This window comes from Orcinus orca, chromosome 3 (genome assembly GCF_937001465.1).
Source record: "Orcinus orca chromosome 3, mOrcOrc1.1, whole genome shotgun sequence".
NCBI lineage: Eukaryota > Metazoa > Chordata > Mammalia > Artiodactyla > Delphinidae > Orcinus > Orcinus orca.
The window spans coordinates 61627426-61643260 of record NC_064561.1 but is presented as its reverse complement, the minus strand read 5'-3'; the positions used below and the strand labels follow the sequence as shown (position 1 = coordinate 61643260).

Sequence of the window (15835 nt, the reverse complement as noted above, 5' to 3'; positions counted from 1 at the left end):
AGAAGAATAAGATATGGTCCTTGCTCTAAGAGTGCCAACAGTGTCAGAATTGCTACAATTGATAAAAGCACAGGGTTTTTAAAAGCTCATCAAATGGAAAGCTAGCCTAGATTTAGGGGCTGGTAAGGAATGTTGGCCTACAGAAAGTTGTATTTAAGCCAAGTTTCCAAAGATACGTAAGCAATCTATAACCAGAATCTTAAGCTAGCCAATGAAGCTAAATAAGATAAAAATAAAACTGAATGAGGCCAGGGATGGCTCATATGGTGGGTTGGATATACCAGTTTTATACAATATCTTATCAATGTGGGGAAGTACCCGGCTTTATGTGATGAAGGCTATGTGTAAATCAAATCCTTTTTAAAGGTCACTATGAAGCTACCCATAAAGGTTACCTGGCTGTGCTACTTACAGGCATCCGATAGCAAACCATTTTGTAAAGTAATTATATATCCCTAGAGTATCTATTTGGAAACCTTGCCTGTCCTATGTATGTCCTATCTGTGCTCTGCCTATCCACGTCCTACCTAAGTCAAGGTTCAGTTTAAATGCCCTCTCCATCTCAGAACCTTCCTCTGAAGGGATTTCTCCTCCCTGTGCACTTCTAAATTACTTATCCTCATTTGAACTCCTTTGGTACCTATCACACTAGGCCTTATATTTTTAGGGTGCTGTGATTTGTGGACGTTTTCCAGTGACCTTAAGGACAGTGGTGACATCTCCCAATTCTCCAAGACACATAGAGTGCCCATCAATGCAGCTTGCCCAAAGGGGCCCTTAGCATCATTTGGGTGACTGAATTCAGATTTTTCATTTCACTCATGTAATCCAAGTGAACTAAGGCTAGCTCCCATTTCTAAGGGATTATGTGCATCCAGACTGAAGGGCTAAAATAAAAACTCATTTTTAAGGAGGAGAAATGAAACACACAGAAGCGACGGGTTAGTGAGCAAAAAAGAAGCAAGTTTCCTTCTGAGCCTCTAACGAAGAAAGTTCAAAAGACAAAGCAAAGGGTACTATATACCTACTTTATTAAGCCGTCTTCCATGTAAATATCAGCGTAAAAGGATTGATCATCGTTGACGATTCTGCCTCCCTTGATCAGAAGACGGTCGCTCTAGAAAAGAAGGAAAACAAACGGGAGTCATTCTCACAGCTAGGATTTCAGAGAAGAGAGGTCTGCCGAGGTGCTCCCAATTCATTGTTTTAGACGTTTAGCAGAAACCATTTTCTTAAGACATCTGTGTGCTCAGTGCACTCAGTCTTTCTGTTAGGTATCCAGTCTTTCTCGTTTGACCCTATTCAAATTATTCTGGAGTTTCACCTCTTGCTTCTGCAACCTATCATAGCCACTCAGAAATGTAGCTACTCTTTATATTGGCTTTTTCCAGAAAGCACTATATAATGCAAAGTGGGATAACATCTGCCTCAGTGCCTAGCACTCTGTCTGGTATTCTGTTGGCACTCAATAGTGATTCCCAAAAACAGAACTTAGGGTCAGGCATACAATGAAATGGCCTTTAAAAGTCTTTATATGACAGGGGGATCATGTTATGTTTAAAATTCAGGATACTTAAACATGTGCACACATGCACACAAAGTTGTGGAATGTATAACTCGAGGTGGAGAAATTATGCAGGATTCGTATTTGCTTCACTATACTCAGTATTTCTCACATTCTCTGAAACATATTTCTTTATTGCTTTTCTTGTGAAAAAAAAATTTCCTTTCTTATGAGAAACGTCTTTTTAAAAATTATAACTTAAATGAAGTTTGGATAAGTGATCCAACTGGAAACAAGGCACATACACTCCGAAGTTATTAATAAAATATAAACATTTTATTTGTAAGTCAGGAGAGACACAAATCACTAGTCAGCTTTAGAGATCACAGATTTCATTAAATGAATGGAGCTTAGACCCCAGCATGAAGGATGGACATAGCTTTGTTGGGTTCATGGGGGAGAAGAGAATCCCTAGGAGCCTGGATGAGTGGAACTGCAACCTAAAGAACAATGGTGGGCTGCAGTTTGTTAAGAATTCAACATACAGACTTCAACTCTCCACCCATCCATCCATCCATCCATCCATCCATTATTCACACATCCACTCACCCAGCAAATAAGTATCTAATATTTATTGTTAAATAGTGGGGAGGATGCAATTGTGAGTGAGCCACACCGTCAAGGTCACTGCCTGGATGGAACTTAAGGGGAAGTCTAGCAATAAAGAAATAAAGTCATCAAAATAAGTAAAACAATGTAAAATTGTATCGAGTGTCACAAAATACAAGGGAGTGGGGCTTGTTTAAATAGAGGCTGGAAAAGGCCTTTTCAGGGAAGATCAATTTAGATGGAGAACTGCAAGCAGAGGGAACAGTGTGTGCAAAGGCCCTGTGGTAGGAAGAAGTTTTGTTTCTTTGAAAACCTGAAAAAGATCAGTGTGGAGGAAGCTTAGGGATCAAGGAGGGAAATGGCATGAGATGATGCTGGTGAGGGAGGGCTTTCAAAAGAGGACATAGGTTTCATGGGGGAAGGAAGCCCCACAGACAGGCTGACTTCTGGCTTCCGAAATCAAAGACTGTGAACAGGGCCAGAAAATGAGAATTGAAGCTAGGACTCCTCTGGGGATATAGCCAATTACCACTTACTCTCTCCTGCTTCCAAGGTATTGGGTAAGAATAAGAAATTTCATCATACTGTATTGTCAGGGGGAAGGATTTTTTAAAGATACAGATCAATGAGGTGTTGAGACAAAACCTACATATATGGCAAAGAAGATGTGCTAATGAGGTCAAATACAAACTACTGCCACACGTGATCTCCAAGCCCCTCAGGAGCTGGCCTCTGTCATTACATCCACTCTGTTAGGTTCTATCACATGTTGCCTCATATTTTATATGGTGGCAAAACTAAGAGACACGTAGTTCCAGCCGCCTATCAGGCTCTCTGGCCACTAAGCCTTTGCAAAGATGTTCTCTCCGCCTTCTCCTATGTTCACCTCCCACTGACAACCATCCTCGCCATTGTCAAGCCTCAATCAAAGGGGTTTTCCCCTAGGATACACTACCTGACTTTCCAGCAAATGCTACCTGCTCCCACTGCAGCTGAAACAATGAATTGTTCTACAAGAGTTGGTTTACTGTTCATTGGTCTCCTGACTAGACCAAAGACTCCTGTAGTCTTAGAACTATGTGTCTTTTGATCTTTTTACCTTGTTCCCATCTTCTGTTAAATATTGGTTAAATATTGGTCAAATGAATGGCTGAAGGGTGGGACACAGGAGGTGGTATTATATATCAGAATGATAAAAAGGCCATCTGAGTCAGAAAGTTACGTGAAGTGGTCGGAATATTGGACTTGTAAGGAAAAACAATTTTAATTGAAGGCTACTGTAATCTACCACTTGAACAGAAATTGCAAAATTACAGGAGGCAGTCCTAGGACTGTGCTTCTCAAACTAGGGTGCACATTAGAAAAATATAGATTCCCAGGCCCTGCTCTAGGCCAACAACTATGTATTTTATAAGCTCTATAAACGGCTCTTAGGCAGCCATCAGCCAGCCCACAGCAAGTCACAGACCAGCACCAGGAACCACTGCCCCAGACACAGTTTGTGTTGTCTGTGAAGGCAACAAAATTTCTCCAGCAGGAGCTTCATACTAATAACAATCTTGGCAACTATAAGAGTTCCCTCTCACAGCTCAGTGCTTTTATGATGCTCTTTGTCTTTCTAGCAAAGAGCTGAAGTAAGCTGGGTTAGGGAAAGGGGCCAGTTACTGCCTGAACTGAGCCCAGTCATGAAATATGACCATCCTCCTGCCTGGGGGCATCCAGTCCTGAGCCACTGGGGATCATCACTTCCTTCAATAAGCATGAAATATCAACAAAGGGGAAAAAGCTATCAGGCCCCTTGTACATCAGGGGTGTAGTAAGAGGTGACCCAAGTGGAATTAACATCACTGAGATGGCATTGTTAAAAACTGTTCCAATGCCAGTGAAATAAGCTTGACTCAATCATCAGGAACCTAAACAGAGCACAAAGATGAACTGTAGGCCTGGTGTAAGTTTCAGAGATGGGAGTAACAAGACCCCTGCTGTATGCACTATAGTATTAATATTATTATTTGTCTTTATCACGTAGAGCAGAGATATCAAAACCACAACTCACAGAGCTCAAGCAAATGCTGTTCCTGGGGGTCTTCAGCCTGTCCCCTGAACTTTTATTAAAGTGGTTAATAAAACTGCTTTATTAATTTTAACTCTTTCCATGCATGTGGGATCCACTACAAAGGACAACCCAGGCAAACAGTCATCAGACACAGAAGCATGTGAAAGGCAAGTCTTGGACTTGGCATTGAAGAATGATACAGCAACGACTGACCACTCCCAGGCCACATGAAACCAGACCTCACTGGTTATGGAACATGCTTGTCTGTGAAGTCATGGACCAGCCTCAGGCAGTAACACATTCTGGGGCCCAAAGCCAACAAGATGAACAGCTCTGACAGCTCTGGTTAAAAGTTACCCTCGACGGCGTTAGAAAGGTGAGCATGGCTCTGAGGGGCTCTTTGCTCTCTGTTCTCAGTAGCTGAGGCGGTCAGGAACCCGAGAGCTGACGCCCGAGGAGGTAAAGTGGTCTAGATGGGAGCCGACCAACGTTTCTCATGCATTAATAGGTATTAAGGATGAAGGTACTTCTAGAGCACACAGGGATAGTCCGGAGGGTATTTGGAACCCAAGATGAAGCTCTTCAGAGCCTGCAGCACCAGGCCAAGGACTCTGGCTGCTTTGGGCCCTGCACGGCCACCAGGGCTGAGTGAAGCCTGGTCTTGCAGCCCAGAGGGGTGCCAGGGGTACCAGCTGCCAAGCTTGGGCTCCACTGAGTTCTCCCACTACTAGGAGAATCGGGCCGACCACTTAACCAGGTGTGCGATCTTGAGTTAGGACTTAACCTCTCAGCACCTCAAGTTTTTTATTAGCTCAGAGCGGATAATAACACCTAGCTCACCTCTCAGGGTGGCTGCCGGGACTAAATGAGGTGGATGAAGGGGGAAAGGTGTGTGTGTGTGGTGTGTGTGTACATGTATATATAAAATATCTAACACAGTAAACACCTATAAATATTAGTTATATTTATTCCACTCATTATTTACAGTACTTTAAATTTTTATAAAATGCCTTAAATTAAGAAGCATACTGGGGAGGGATTATTGTTCCCATTTTCCCAATGAGGAGATCTACACAGAGAGACAGATGACTTTCTCCAAGTGACAGCGTTGATTAGTTCCAGTTGGAAGTAAATCCAGGTCTCTCATCTCTTGGCACCAAACTGCTTTCCACCTGAGGCCACTGCACCAATAGTGCCTAAACCATATGCCAAGTGGCTCTTTCCGACAGGGCTGTCCTCTCTGTCTGACACTGCATCTGACAGTTCCAGAGCAGGAACGGCTGACTTCCTCTGCAGAAGGAAACTTCAGGAATCCAATCACTTGTAAGCCACTACTTATAAAACCAGTGGATTAGACCTGCCCCTTATGGCCTGAACGTGTTAATGCAGCTTATAAAGGGACCTGATTTACAATCCAGGGTAGCAGAGGCCCCTGAAGTTTGATAAAGTCCGACCCTTTTTCCTTCACTAGGATATGACGATGATTAGAAAAATCAAGCATAAAAAATCAAGTCTGTGAGAAAATGGGACAGAAAAGAGACAGAGAGAAACAAAGAAAAGAAGGAAGAAAGGGAGTGAGAAAAGACAGAGGTACAGAGGGGACAGGGGAGCAAGAGAGGGAAGGGAGGGGCTTCCCTGGTGGCGCAGTGGTTGAGAGTCCGCCTGCTGATGCAGGGGACGCGGGTTCGTGCCCCGGTCCGGGAGGATCCCACATGCCGCGGAGCGGCTGGGCCCGTGAGCCATGGCCGCTGAGCCTGCGCGTCCGGAGCCTGTGCTCCGCGACGGGAGAGGCCAGAGCAGTGAGAGGCCCGCGTACCGCCAAAAAAAAAAAAAAAAGAGAGGGAAGGGAGGAGGAAATAAACTTATAACAAGGGATGCTGTTAAGAATGGCTGTGATTCAAACTTGAATAGAAAATGCAAGCACAGGATCTTGAACTTAAGCCGGTTGGAGATGCTGGTTCCCATTTTAGTTTTCCTCACCTAGTCTTCAACGTAAAGAACTTAAATTACCACGTCTGTCTGAGCTAATGAGAATATGCCTCCCAGAAAACCCAGAGCCCTCCGTGGATTTCTTCTCACTCAGTAAAATCAGCCCCAGAACGGTACTTAGGACACATCTGTCCTATGCTCTGCAGACATGCCAGCAGCTCAGAATAAAAACTATAATCCTAGGAAGAGAAAAAGAGAATATAAACTGAAGAAGGAGTCTTCCACAATAAAATCTTTTAGTACCTGTGTTCAAATCACAATGCGCAGACTCTGACCCTCAGTGGGGACTCAAGATCCTTTCTAAGTCCAGATGAAGGCGCAGGTGGTTATTTAAAATAAATTCCCATCTGGGTAATTAGATTTGACTCCCTAAAAACACTCCCATGCTTAAGAATACAACAGGATGGATAGACTACACAGATGAAATCTTGTAGCTTTTCTTCCCCAAAGCAGCATCATTTAAAGAAGACAGAGAAAAGGCTTTCTAAGATAGTCCTGGTTGCCTCAACATGGTATTTAGGAAAAGGTACTGAATAGGCTTTCAGGAGACCAGAGATCTCATCCCACCTCTGCAGTTAAATATTCAGCCTTGGGTGAGATGCACAGGCATGAGTTTGAATTCTGCAACGAACACTACCTGTGTTTGGGAGAGTGACTTCACCTCTCTGGGCTTCAGTTACTTCATCTGTGAAACGGGGGACAATGGTATCTTTCTCTCAGGGTGCTGGTTAGGATTATGGGGGTTCCTATAGGTAAAGGGTTGAACTCTGCTTGGCAATTTATAGATGCTTAGTACATGTGAGCTACTATCATAATTATTCTTCCTTTCAATCATAACTGGCCACTGTACAATGGCCCTCTCACAAATATTCTAGAAGAACTGAACTAACACTCTGTTCATCAAAATCTAACAGACCTTGCCATAAAGGGAATTCCAGAGGCGCCAGTCCCCCGCCAACCCCCAGCAACTGTTTTCAGCTCCTGCCACCGGCTGCCAAGGTCAGCCAAGACTTCTTCTTTTAAACCCACTCCCACAGGACAAGTTCCCACGGCCCCTCCAAGTCACTCTTCCGCTGGAAATAAGGCTCCATGAGCAGATAACAATCTACTTGCTCTCCTCCAGCAGGAATGCAGAGTGGGTGGCAAGGTCTCAAACCTGCCCCCAAACTCACCCTCCCTGCCCAATGCATGGATCTGTTTCCAGGCCCCTCAATGACAAGCATGCCATGGAGACGGAGAGAACGAGTAAGGTCAGGGAGGAAATAAGACTTCTTGAAGGGCAATGCAGCTTCCTGGCTCTGAGTCTTTATTGAAACCAGGCATAGTTGTACAGGGCTGGCTATTACAAACCTCTGAACTGCTACAGATGAATCTCAAAAACATCCCTCCTTTCTCTCACCACCCAAACATACTTATGACCAAGTGTGCACCATGGAGGCTAATGGTGGGAGTGGGTGGGGAGGAAAGTGGGGAGGGGAGAGTGGGGGGGGGGCACTCCCTTCAAAGCACAGCCCACCGAGCAGAATGCATAATGAATGGCAAGCACTGTTGTCTCTTTCATGTGTTTGGTTTGGCCCTGGAAGGACAGACCACAAGGTAGGAAAGCAGTAATACAGAGGAAGCAGTAGCCAAGGGCAGGTTTAACCAGGGCAGGGTGGCAGCTCCCCCTTCTGAACTAGAACATCAAAGCCAGCTGTGCGCATTCTTCCCCCCAGAACTTCATGTTCACCATTTTGAAGACGTAATTATCAAAGGGCCAGACAAGTGATGTGCCCTGCCCTGGGTCAGACTGGAGTGGCGAAATGAACCGTGGATGGCATCTTAATCCCAGCGCCCGATAACACTCTCCCAGTCTTTAACAGGGTTCCAGACACGGATAAGCACGAGTGGATAACCAGACAGGGAACCGGGGGAGGGGAGGGATGACACAGCGATGGACAGAGGAACCACAAAGCCATTCCAACCTCAAGCAGGAAGGTCAGCTGGGCCTGTGAAGCCCAAACCTCAGTCACTACTGTGCTATTTTCATGATACTGGACAGATCCCGGTACAAACTGTACTGTTATTTACTTAATATTATCCTGAAATAAATATATTTTAAAAGTAAACACTGTCTCACTCCCATAAATTCTAAGCCAGTATCACTTACCAAAAATAGACAGTAAACCTAGGAATGAATACAATAAAAACCTCATGAAACTTTGGCTCCATTCTCTGCCCTCAAAAGGGTTCTGAAGGATGAGCTCAGATCTGCTACCTTTGTTAAAAGGAAGATTACCCAGTGTCAGGGTGGGGCGGGGAGTGGAGGGGTGGTGTTCAAGACAAAGTAGCACTATGTTAAGACTTTTTCCTCGACCTGCTCATAAGGTTAGAAGAATAATTAGAAAAGGGACAAAATTTCTCTCTTTGTGGTTCAGTGTCATTGAATGCCCTCTTCCAGAATCACCTAAAATGATCTAACGTAACAGGAGGACTACCATCCCTGCTCTTGAAACATGGACCGACATGGACCAACGTGAGCCACCACGGGCTTGAGCAGTGTCCAAAGCAGAGTCACAGGGACGTCCCAGGTACTGGACAGCACAGCACACGGAGGATGTTATTGGAATGAAGGATCACCGTTTCAGAAGGTTAGGGAGAAGGAGAGAGAGGGGCAGGGTGGGTAAATCTAGTATGAGAACAAGCATGCCTTATCATAAAATAGGATGTGACAAATCTGGGTACAAGAAAAAAAATGTGGTCCATCTTTAGCTGGGCTTTGGAGAAGGAAAAATGGAAAGGTTGCTGTCTGGACGGAAACCAGCCCTAATCACAGTTTGCAAAACCATTCAGAATTTAGGTAGCGACCAAGGGAGTTTGGAAGCCACAGCTGCATTGGCATCTCTGCTAACTCACTGTGTGCTTCTAGGCAAGTGGCTTGATCCAGCTCTGGGCCTCAGCGTCTTCAGCTGAGTGAAGGTGGAGCTCTCTAAAAAGGCCCATTTACGTATCTGTAAAGTACAGATACTAATGCCTACCTCCCCAGCTACTGTGAGAATTAAATATCATGATGCAGGGTCGGGGCACTTCGAAAAAGCACCATGGGTGGCAGGCATTACAAATATTACCACTACTACTAATTTCACGACGGTGCTACCACCTCTGTTTTATTGCTCTGATTATGTACATGTACAATTGAAGGCAAATCCAAATTGCAGTATAAATGTAAGGTAGCTACTACTATTACATATAAAGTGCCTGAGAAATGTGTTGCTCAGGACAGAGTATAAAGGAGAATATAGTTTGAAGAAAAGTCAGTGCTTTAGAGATCTAATTCATGGCCACATTTGGTCTGGGTTTATAGGAGAGTTTTGTGTTGTGTTTGTTATTTGGGGGTTTTTTGTTTTGTTTTGCATTGGTACTTTTAGGCCTCAGATCCATGTGTTATGGGTGAAAGCTCTCTGTCCCATTTGCACGCTAGGAAACTGGGGTCCAGCTATGTTCAAACGGGATCCTGTGTCCCATCAGCTCGACAGCCTGTGTAAAAGCCAAACGCCTACTTCATCAGGAAGGAGGGCCTGAAATTTCAACCAGGTCTCGATTCTAGGGATAAACAGGTTTAATAATTCATTCCTGAAACGTACACTTGTGTGACTACTGGCTGTGAAGATGTTATGTTAGGTGTACGGGAAGGCAAGGACAAAACAGTCGGAAAAATTAAGCCATGACCACAAATAATAATGTGAAGTAAAAAGAGCGAGGGTAAAACTATAGAGGCAGTGAAATGATCAGTGGTTGCCAGTGCTTTGGGGAGGGAGGGGGAGGGAGAGGTGAATAGGTGAACAGACAGAGCACTGAGGGTTTTCAGGGCAGTGAAACTATTGCATAAGATGTTTTAATGGTGGATACAAGGCATTATGCACTTGTCAAAACCCATAGAAAGGTACCCCCAAAAAAGAGTGAACCTTAATGTAAAACTATGGGCTTTCATTAATAACATATCAATGCTGGTTCATCAACTGTAACAAATGTTTACCACACCAATGCAATATGTTAATAACAGGGGAAACTTGGGGTGGGGGGGAGTGGGAGGGAGCAGATGGGCACTCTTACTAATTCCTGCTCAATTTTTCTGTAAACCTAAAAGTGATCTGTTATACAGTGGAAACTAACACACCATTGCAAAGCAGTTATACTCCAATAAAGATGTTAAAAAAAAAAGTGATCTGAAGAGCAAAGTCTGTTAATTAAGAGAGAGAGAGAGAAATGGGAGAAAAATCCTCTGGTAGAAATCAAAGAAGGGTCCACAGAGGCGAGCCGAGGTGGGTCTTGGGAAAATGGTTAATCTGGACCCACAGGTATGACCCAAGGCAAGTGGGGGAACAAGAATTCGTAACTAGCATTTACTGAAAACTTACATGTCAGAAACTCTTAGAAGCTTTATGTACATTTTGTTCAATTAATCCTCAATGAAATGAATTATCTGCTGTTTTCTCCCCATTGGGTTGATGAAGACATGGAAGCTTAGGGGGGTTAGTGCAGGGTCTGGTGTCACATAACCAGTCACTGGAAAACCAAACGTATCAAGGCAAGAAATGCATTTCAGGGGAAAATTGTGGAAATGGGTGGGGTCCCTGATGCTTTGGATTCTGGAAGAAGGGGATGCAAACAGTGGCTGGCTATGGGGTTTGACCTTTATCCCACAGGTCCTGGGGAGCTGTGGAAGGATTTTGAGAAAATGAGTGAAATACAATCGAAGAGTTAAAAAAAAAAAAAACGCTGACAGAATGGTCATGCTGGAGATAAAGGAAGGAACTAGTTAGAATGTAACAGCAAGCGGTGGGGGGTGGGAAAAGGAAGAAAAAGCAACAACCTATATCACTCAGGATGCCAGGAAACAGATGGAATACTCAAATTGGATTATTAAAGTGCATTTAACAAAGGGATTATTTAACAAAGCGTGGGCAGGGTTTAAGGAAATTAAATGGATCCAGAGCACACCAACAACAGGGAGAAACGCCATCCCCAGGCCCAAGGAGGCCAGAGGAGTGATTACCGGAGCTGAAGAGGGCAGCTGTACGGAGAGGGCACCTGCTGTGACCTCCAGCAGAGGCACGTCGTGGCCACTCCACAGCAACCCAGCAGCAAGGAATCAGAGGGAAAACACCCTGATTTCGTGGTCCACCCTCCCTCCAGTCCCTTAGTGGTGCCACATCAACTAAATCCAACCAGGAGCCCAAGGGCAAAGGACCTATTGGTGCAGCCCAGACAGGTCCAGGGTGTGGAGCAGGACAGAAAACCTTGGCGAGGGCAGCTGAAGAGGCAAACAGAAAACATCCAGCCTAGTCCCTGAACATCCAACCATTGGACACAGTTTAATAAACTGCAATACAGCCACACTGTGGATTATGGTGCAGCTACTTTTTAAACAGGTTAAATCTATATCTTGAACTGAAGAAATATCTAAAATAAGTAAGTGGCAATGTGCAAAATACGATACTGTCCTTGCAAAAGCAAACAAACAAGTACTATTATTATGTTTCTGTATGAGCAGGAGAAAGGTCTGGAGGGATGTATACCAAATTTGTCAACATTAGGTATGGTAGGGGGAAAGGATGCAAAGGGAGGAGGTATAAGGAACTTTTTTCTTTTCTCTTTCTCCTCTATTTACATACATTATTTCACTAGTTGCACAATGCATATGCCATTTTATAACTTTTAAAAAGGATTTAATATAGAAAATTATAAAAAGGAAAAAAGAATAAGGAGATTGCTATGGTCCAGATGACAGCAAGAGTATGGATTAGAACATGTATGGTACACTGCAGAGGAAAGCTGGAATCTAATTAGCAACTGAAGGGGAAGAGAAAGTGACATGCCACTATTTACAGTAGCCAAGGCATGGAAGCAACCTAAGTGTCCATCGACAGAGGAATGGATAAAGAAGATGTTGTATATATACACAGTGGAATATTACTCAGTCATGATAAAGAATGAAATAATGCCATTTGCAGCAACATGGATGGACCTAGAGATTATCATACTACGTGAAGTAAGCCAGACAGAGGAAGACAAATACCATATGACACCACTCATGTGAAATCTAAAAAATGATACAACTGAACTTATTTACAAAACAGAAACAGACTCACAGACATAAAAGACAAACTTATGGTTACCAAAGGGGATAGGGGTGGGAGAGGGATAAATTCGGAGTTTGGGATTAGCAGATACAAACTACTATATATAAAATAGATAAACAACAAGGTCCTACTGTACAGCCCAGGGAACTATATTCAATATCCTGTAATAAACTATAATAGAAAAGAATATATATGTGTGTGTGTATGTGTTGTGTGTGTATATATATATATGAATCACTTTGCTGTACAACTGAAACTAACACAACACTGTAAATCAACTATACTTAGATAGATAGATAGACAGACAGATAGATAGATAGGAAGTGAAGTGCTAAAGGTAAATGATATTTCAAGGCAGCCTGGCCAGGAAGAACCGATGAATAAAAATGCAGAAGAGAAACGAGTCACAAAATTGGGGTGCAAGAGCATGTAGAATAATTTTGAGGTGCTGGTTAGCCACACACCAAACAGGCAGGAATGGGGACTTGAGATTTAACAGGCTGGTTAGAAGCTGATGGATGGAGTTGAGTTAACCCTACACTGAGATGTCTATACCAACTGAAAGGCAATGAAGGGTAGTACAGACGCCTGGAATGGTAGTCAGGACCCGGATTCTGGTCCCAGCTCTGCGAACCCAAGCTAGGCACTTTGCCTCTCGGGGCTGCTGTCCACTGAATGGGACTCTCTTCCCTCTTTGAGAAGCAGCTCTCTCTCCACTTTGATCATGTGTGCCTGGCAGCTGGCTTTGACTGGGCCTTTGGAATGACAGGAAAGCCCAGTGAATTCCCGCTATTGCTTCTCAGAAACAAAAAACTCTTTCACTAAATCTGGAAGCCAGCCAAAATGCAATCCCCAGAGGAGCAATACGGGCTTGGGCCTTGGAATGTGTGAGCGGCACCTTCAAATGACAGGCGATTGCTCCCCATCTATTTGTGAAGGCCACAGCGATTTTTCTCCAAGTCTGACCTTATACTTTTCAATTGGCCAGGGCTGCCTGGGGACTGCGGTTGCAAGCACACAACCACTGGCTTCTGCGACTTCCTAAAACTGGCCCGTGGTGGATGCGTCGACAACGTACGGCTGCCATGTTGCAGCTCACACCAGGTGGCCACAGAAAGGGCCCTTGGAGAGACAGCATGGGAGGGAGGGACTGTTTCAAAGAGCAGAGATGCTCTCGGTTTGCTCTGCCAAGGAGTCCAGACATCAGAGATTGGGTCTGTACAGGGCAGCAAAGGGGCCTGCCTCGTCAGTCACTTTGCAGCTAAAAGATCTAAGTGGTGAATCTGCCAGGGCAGCTCAGTGGAATGGTGAGAAAGAGAAGGGCTTTACAGTCACAGTCCCGGCTGTAAAATGAGGACAATTATATCTGCTCCAAAGGACTGAGGTCAGGAGTCAAGCCCAAATTCTGGTGCATGGTAGTGCTCAAGAAACGCACGTTTCTTTCAAAGTTGGACTCAAATCTTATGTCAATACCTTTCACCTGGATGCCTACCCACTCTCACTGTTATCTCTGAAAAGTAGCTTGACTTTTTACCTCTTTTTAGTTTACATATAGGCCTTAACTACCTTCCTGTAAGAACCCAAACATACTTCCTAACGAGTATGGGAAGCAGAGGAGGTGGGGCATTCTCTCTTTTTTCTGGCTCTTTCTTGACACAAGAAGCAGACAGTGGTGATGACTGACTCTCTGGGTCACAGCCTTCTGATACCTGCAAACCCACAGCTCTGCTTTCGTTCGATAGACCGGTGTTTAAGCACTGACTATTTTTGACTCTTCGGCCCCAAACTTCTCCAAGTTATATTGACAGAGAAAACTGCAGATGCTCTGAGAACAAGGTCTTCAGGAGATCAGGCAGACTTGGAATGAAATGAACCCTTGAAATAAATATAATTGAGGTACCACTTGAAAATTATCAGAACGCAAAAATGAGACTAGCGGGCAGTTAATCCTGCTGTGACAAAAGGTTTCTTCATCTTCAATGAAGATCTAAGGCTTCACACAACAGGCACTTCCTGGGATATATTCAAGACTGCTTTCTATTTGCAAATGCTATGCTGACATTACAGGAATTGATTCCCTGTGGCTAAGGGCCCGCAGACTTCATCCCTACTTGCAAAGCCATGAGTTACCCGCTTCTTTTCCCAATGATCACTGGTTCACTTTCTGTGATTCTAACACCAGGAGAATGATCTTCTTTGGAATAGTTCCAAAACAGTCTGTTCTTTTATGACGTGTCTCTGCTCAGAAATGTTTCCAAAAGTGCTAAGGCAACTGAAGTTTCCAGTTGCAGGTGTTTTCTGCATTCCAGAATGTGTATTGTGACATGTATTAAACTGTGTCTAAAAGAAACAGCAAAGGAGTTAGGACCTTTGCAAGTCTCTTCAAGTCATCTCAGATGCAGCAGGTTTTCATCTGTGGTATGACGTATGTCTGTTATCCCAAGTCTTTTCATCTTTCATTGATCATTTCATTCACTTGAGGTTAGACCACAGGGCGGATAGTTTAGTTGTCTTCTGATAACCCTGTTTCCTTGACACCCGCTCTCCCTAAACCACTTACTAAGGGAAAGCACATTAGTTTAAAGTAAAGGAACAACATGCCTTTTCATTCATTTATTTATTTATCCATTCATTCCTTCATTTAACGTTTGTAAATGCCTCCTTTTCACAGTACTAGGGATACACGAGTGAACAAAATTAATTCCCTGCCATTGCAACTGTAGGAGTTGAAACAGCAAAGAATAAGTCAGCCAATAAATAAGTACTGTCATTTCAACAGTGATAAGTGACATTTAGAAAGAAGGTGAGGGACTTCCCTGGTGGTCCAGTGGGTAAGACTCCGCTCTGCAATCCCAACGCAGGGGGCACGGATTCGATCCCTGGTCGGGGAACTAGATCCCATGTGCATGCCACAACTAGGAAGTCTGCATGCCACAATTAAAGATCCCACATGCCACAACTAAGACCCAGCGTAGCCAAAATAAATAAATATTTTTTTAATTAAAAAATTTTTAAAAATTTAAAAACATAAAGAGGTGGGGGAAGGAGGCTTGGAAGAAGGTCTGGGACTGCTTCTGATCAGGTCTTCAAAGAGGGCATATCTAGGAAGCTATCAGCCAAACTGAGCTCCACAAGTAAAGCCTCCTAGAAAAGACTGCTCCCCACTCCAAGGGTGCAGCAAGGACAGAGCTCTGAGCTCCAGATAAACACATCAGGTCCAAGGGAGAGTGAGAAGGGAGGACAGCTGATGCCAAGACACTGGGGGCAGTGGAGATAGTCAGGGCCAGGCCACGTGGAACCTTGAGCACCATGGTCTGGGTTTTATTCCAAGTGCAACCGATTTTTGAGCTGGGGAGTGACTTGATCTGATTTACATTTTAAAAGGATCACTCTGCTTATGCATGGAGAAATGACCTGATGGTTGGCAAAGTGGAAGCACTGAGACCATTGGAGGGTTCCTGCAGTAAGGCGATGGAGGCTCAGCTAGGGTGGTGGCAGGGATGAAAAATGGTGAGAAGTGGCTGGATTAAAATTCTCTTTTAAAGGTAGGGCCCA

At 44.1% G+C, this 15835-nt stretch overlaps 1 protein-coding gene across 2 annotated transcripts in view; it reads right to left on the bottom strand.

Annotated features, from left to right (window-relative positions):
- Window positions 1-15835, bottom strand: part of DPYSL3 (dihydropyrimidinase like 3) — a 114612-nt gene that overhangs the window by 37336 nt on the left and 61441 nt on the right. For both annotated transcript variants that reach the window (XM_004280386.3, XM_004280387.3), the window contains exon 2: window positions 1029-1117. In XM_004280386.3, the coding sequence (XP_004280434.1) occupies window positions 1029-1117 (89 nt within the window). The remainder of the gene's footprint in view (window positions 1-1028; window positions 1118-15835) is intronic.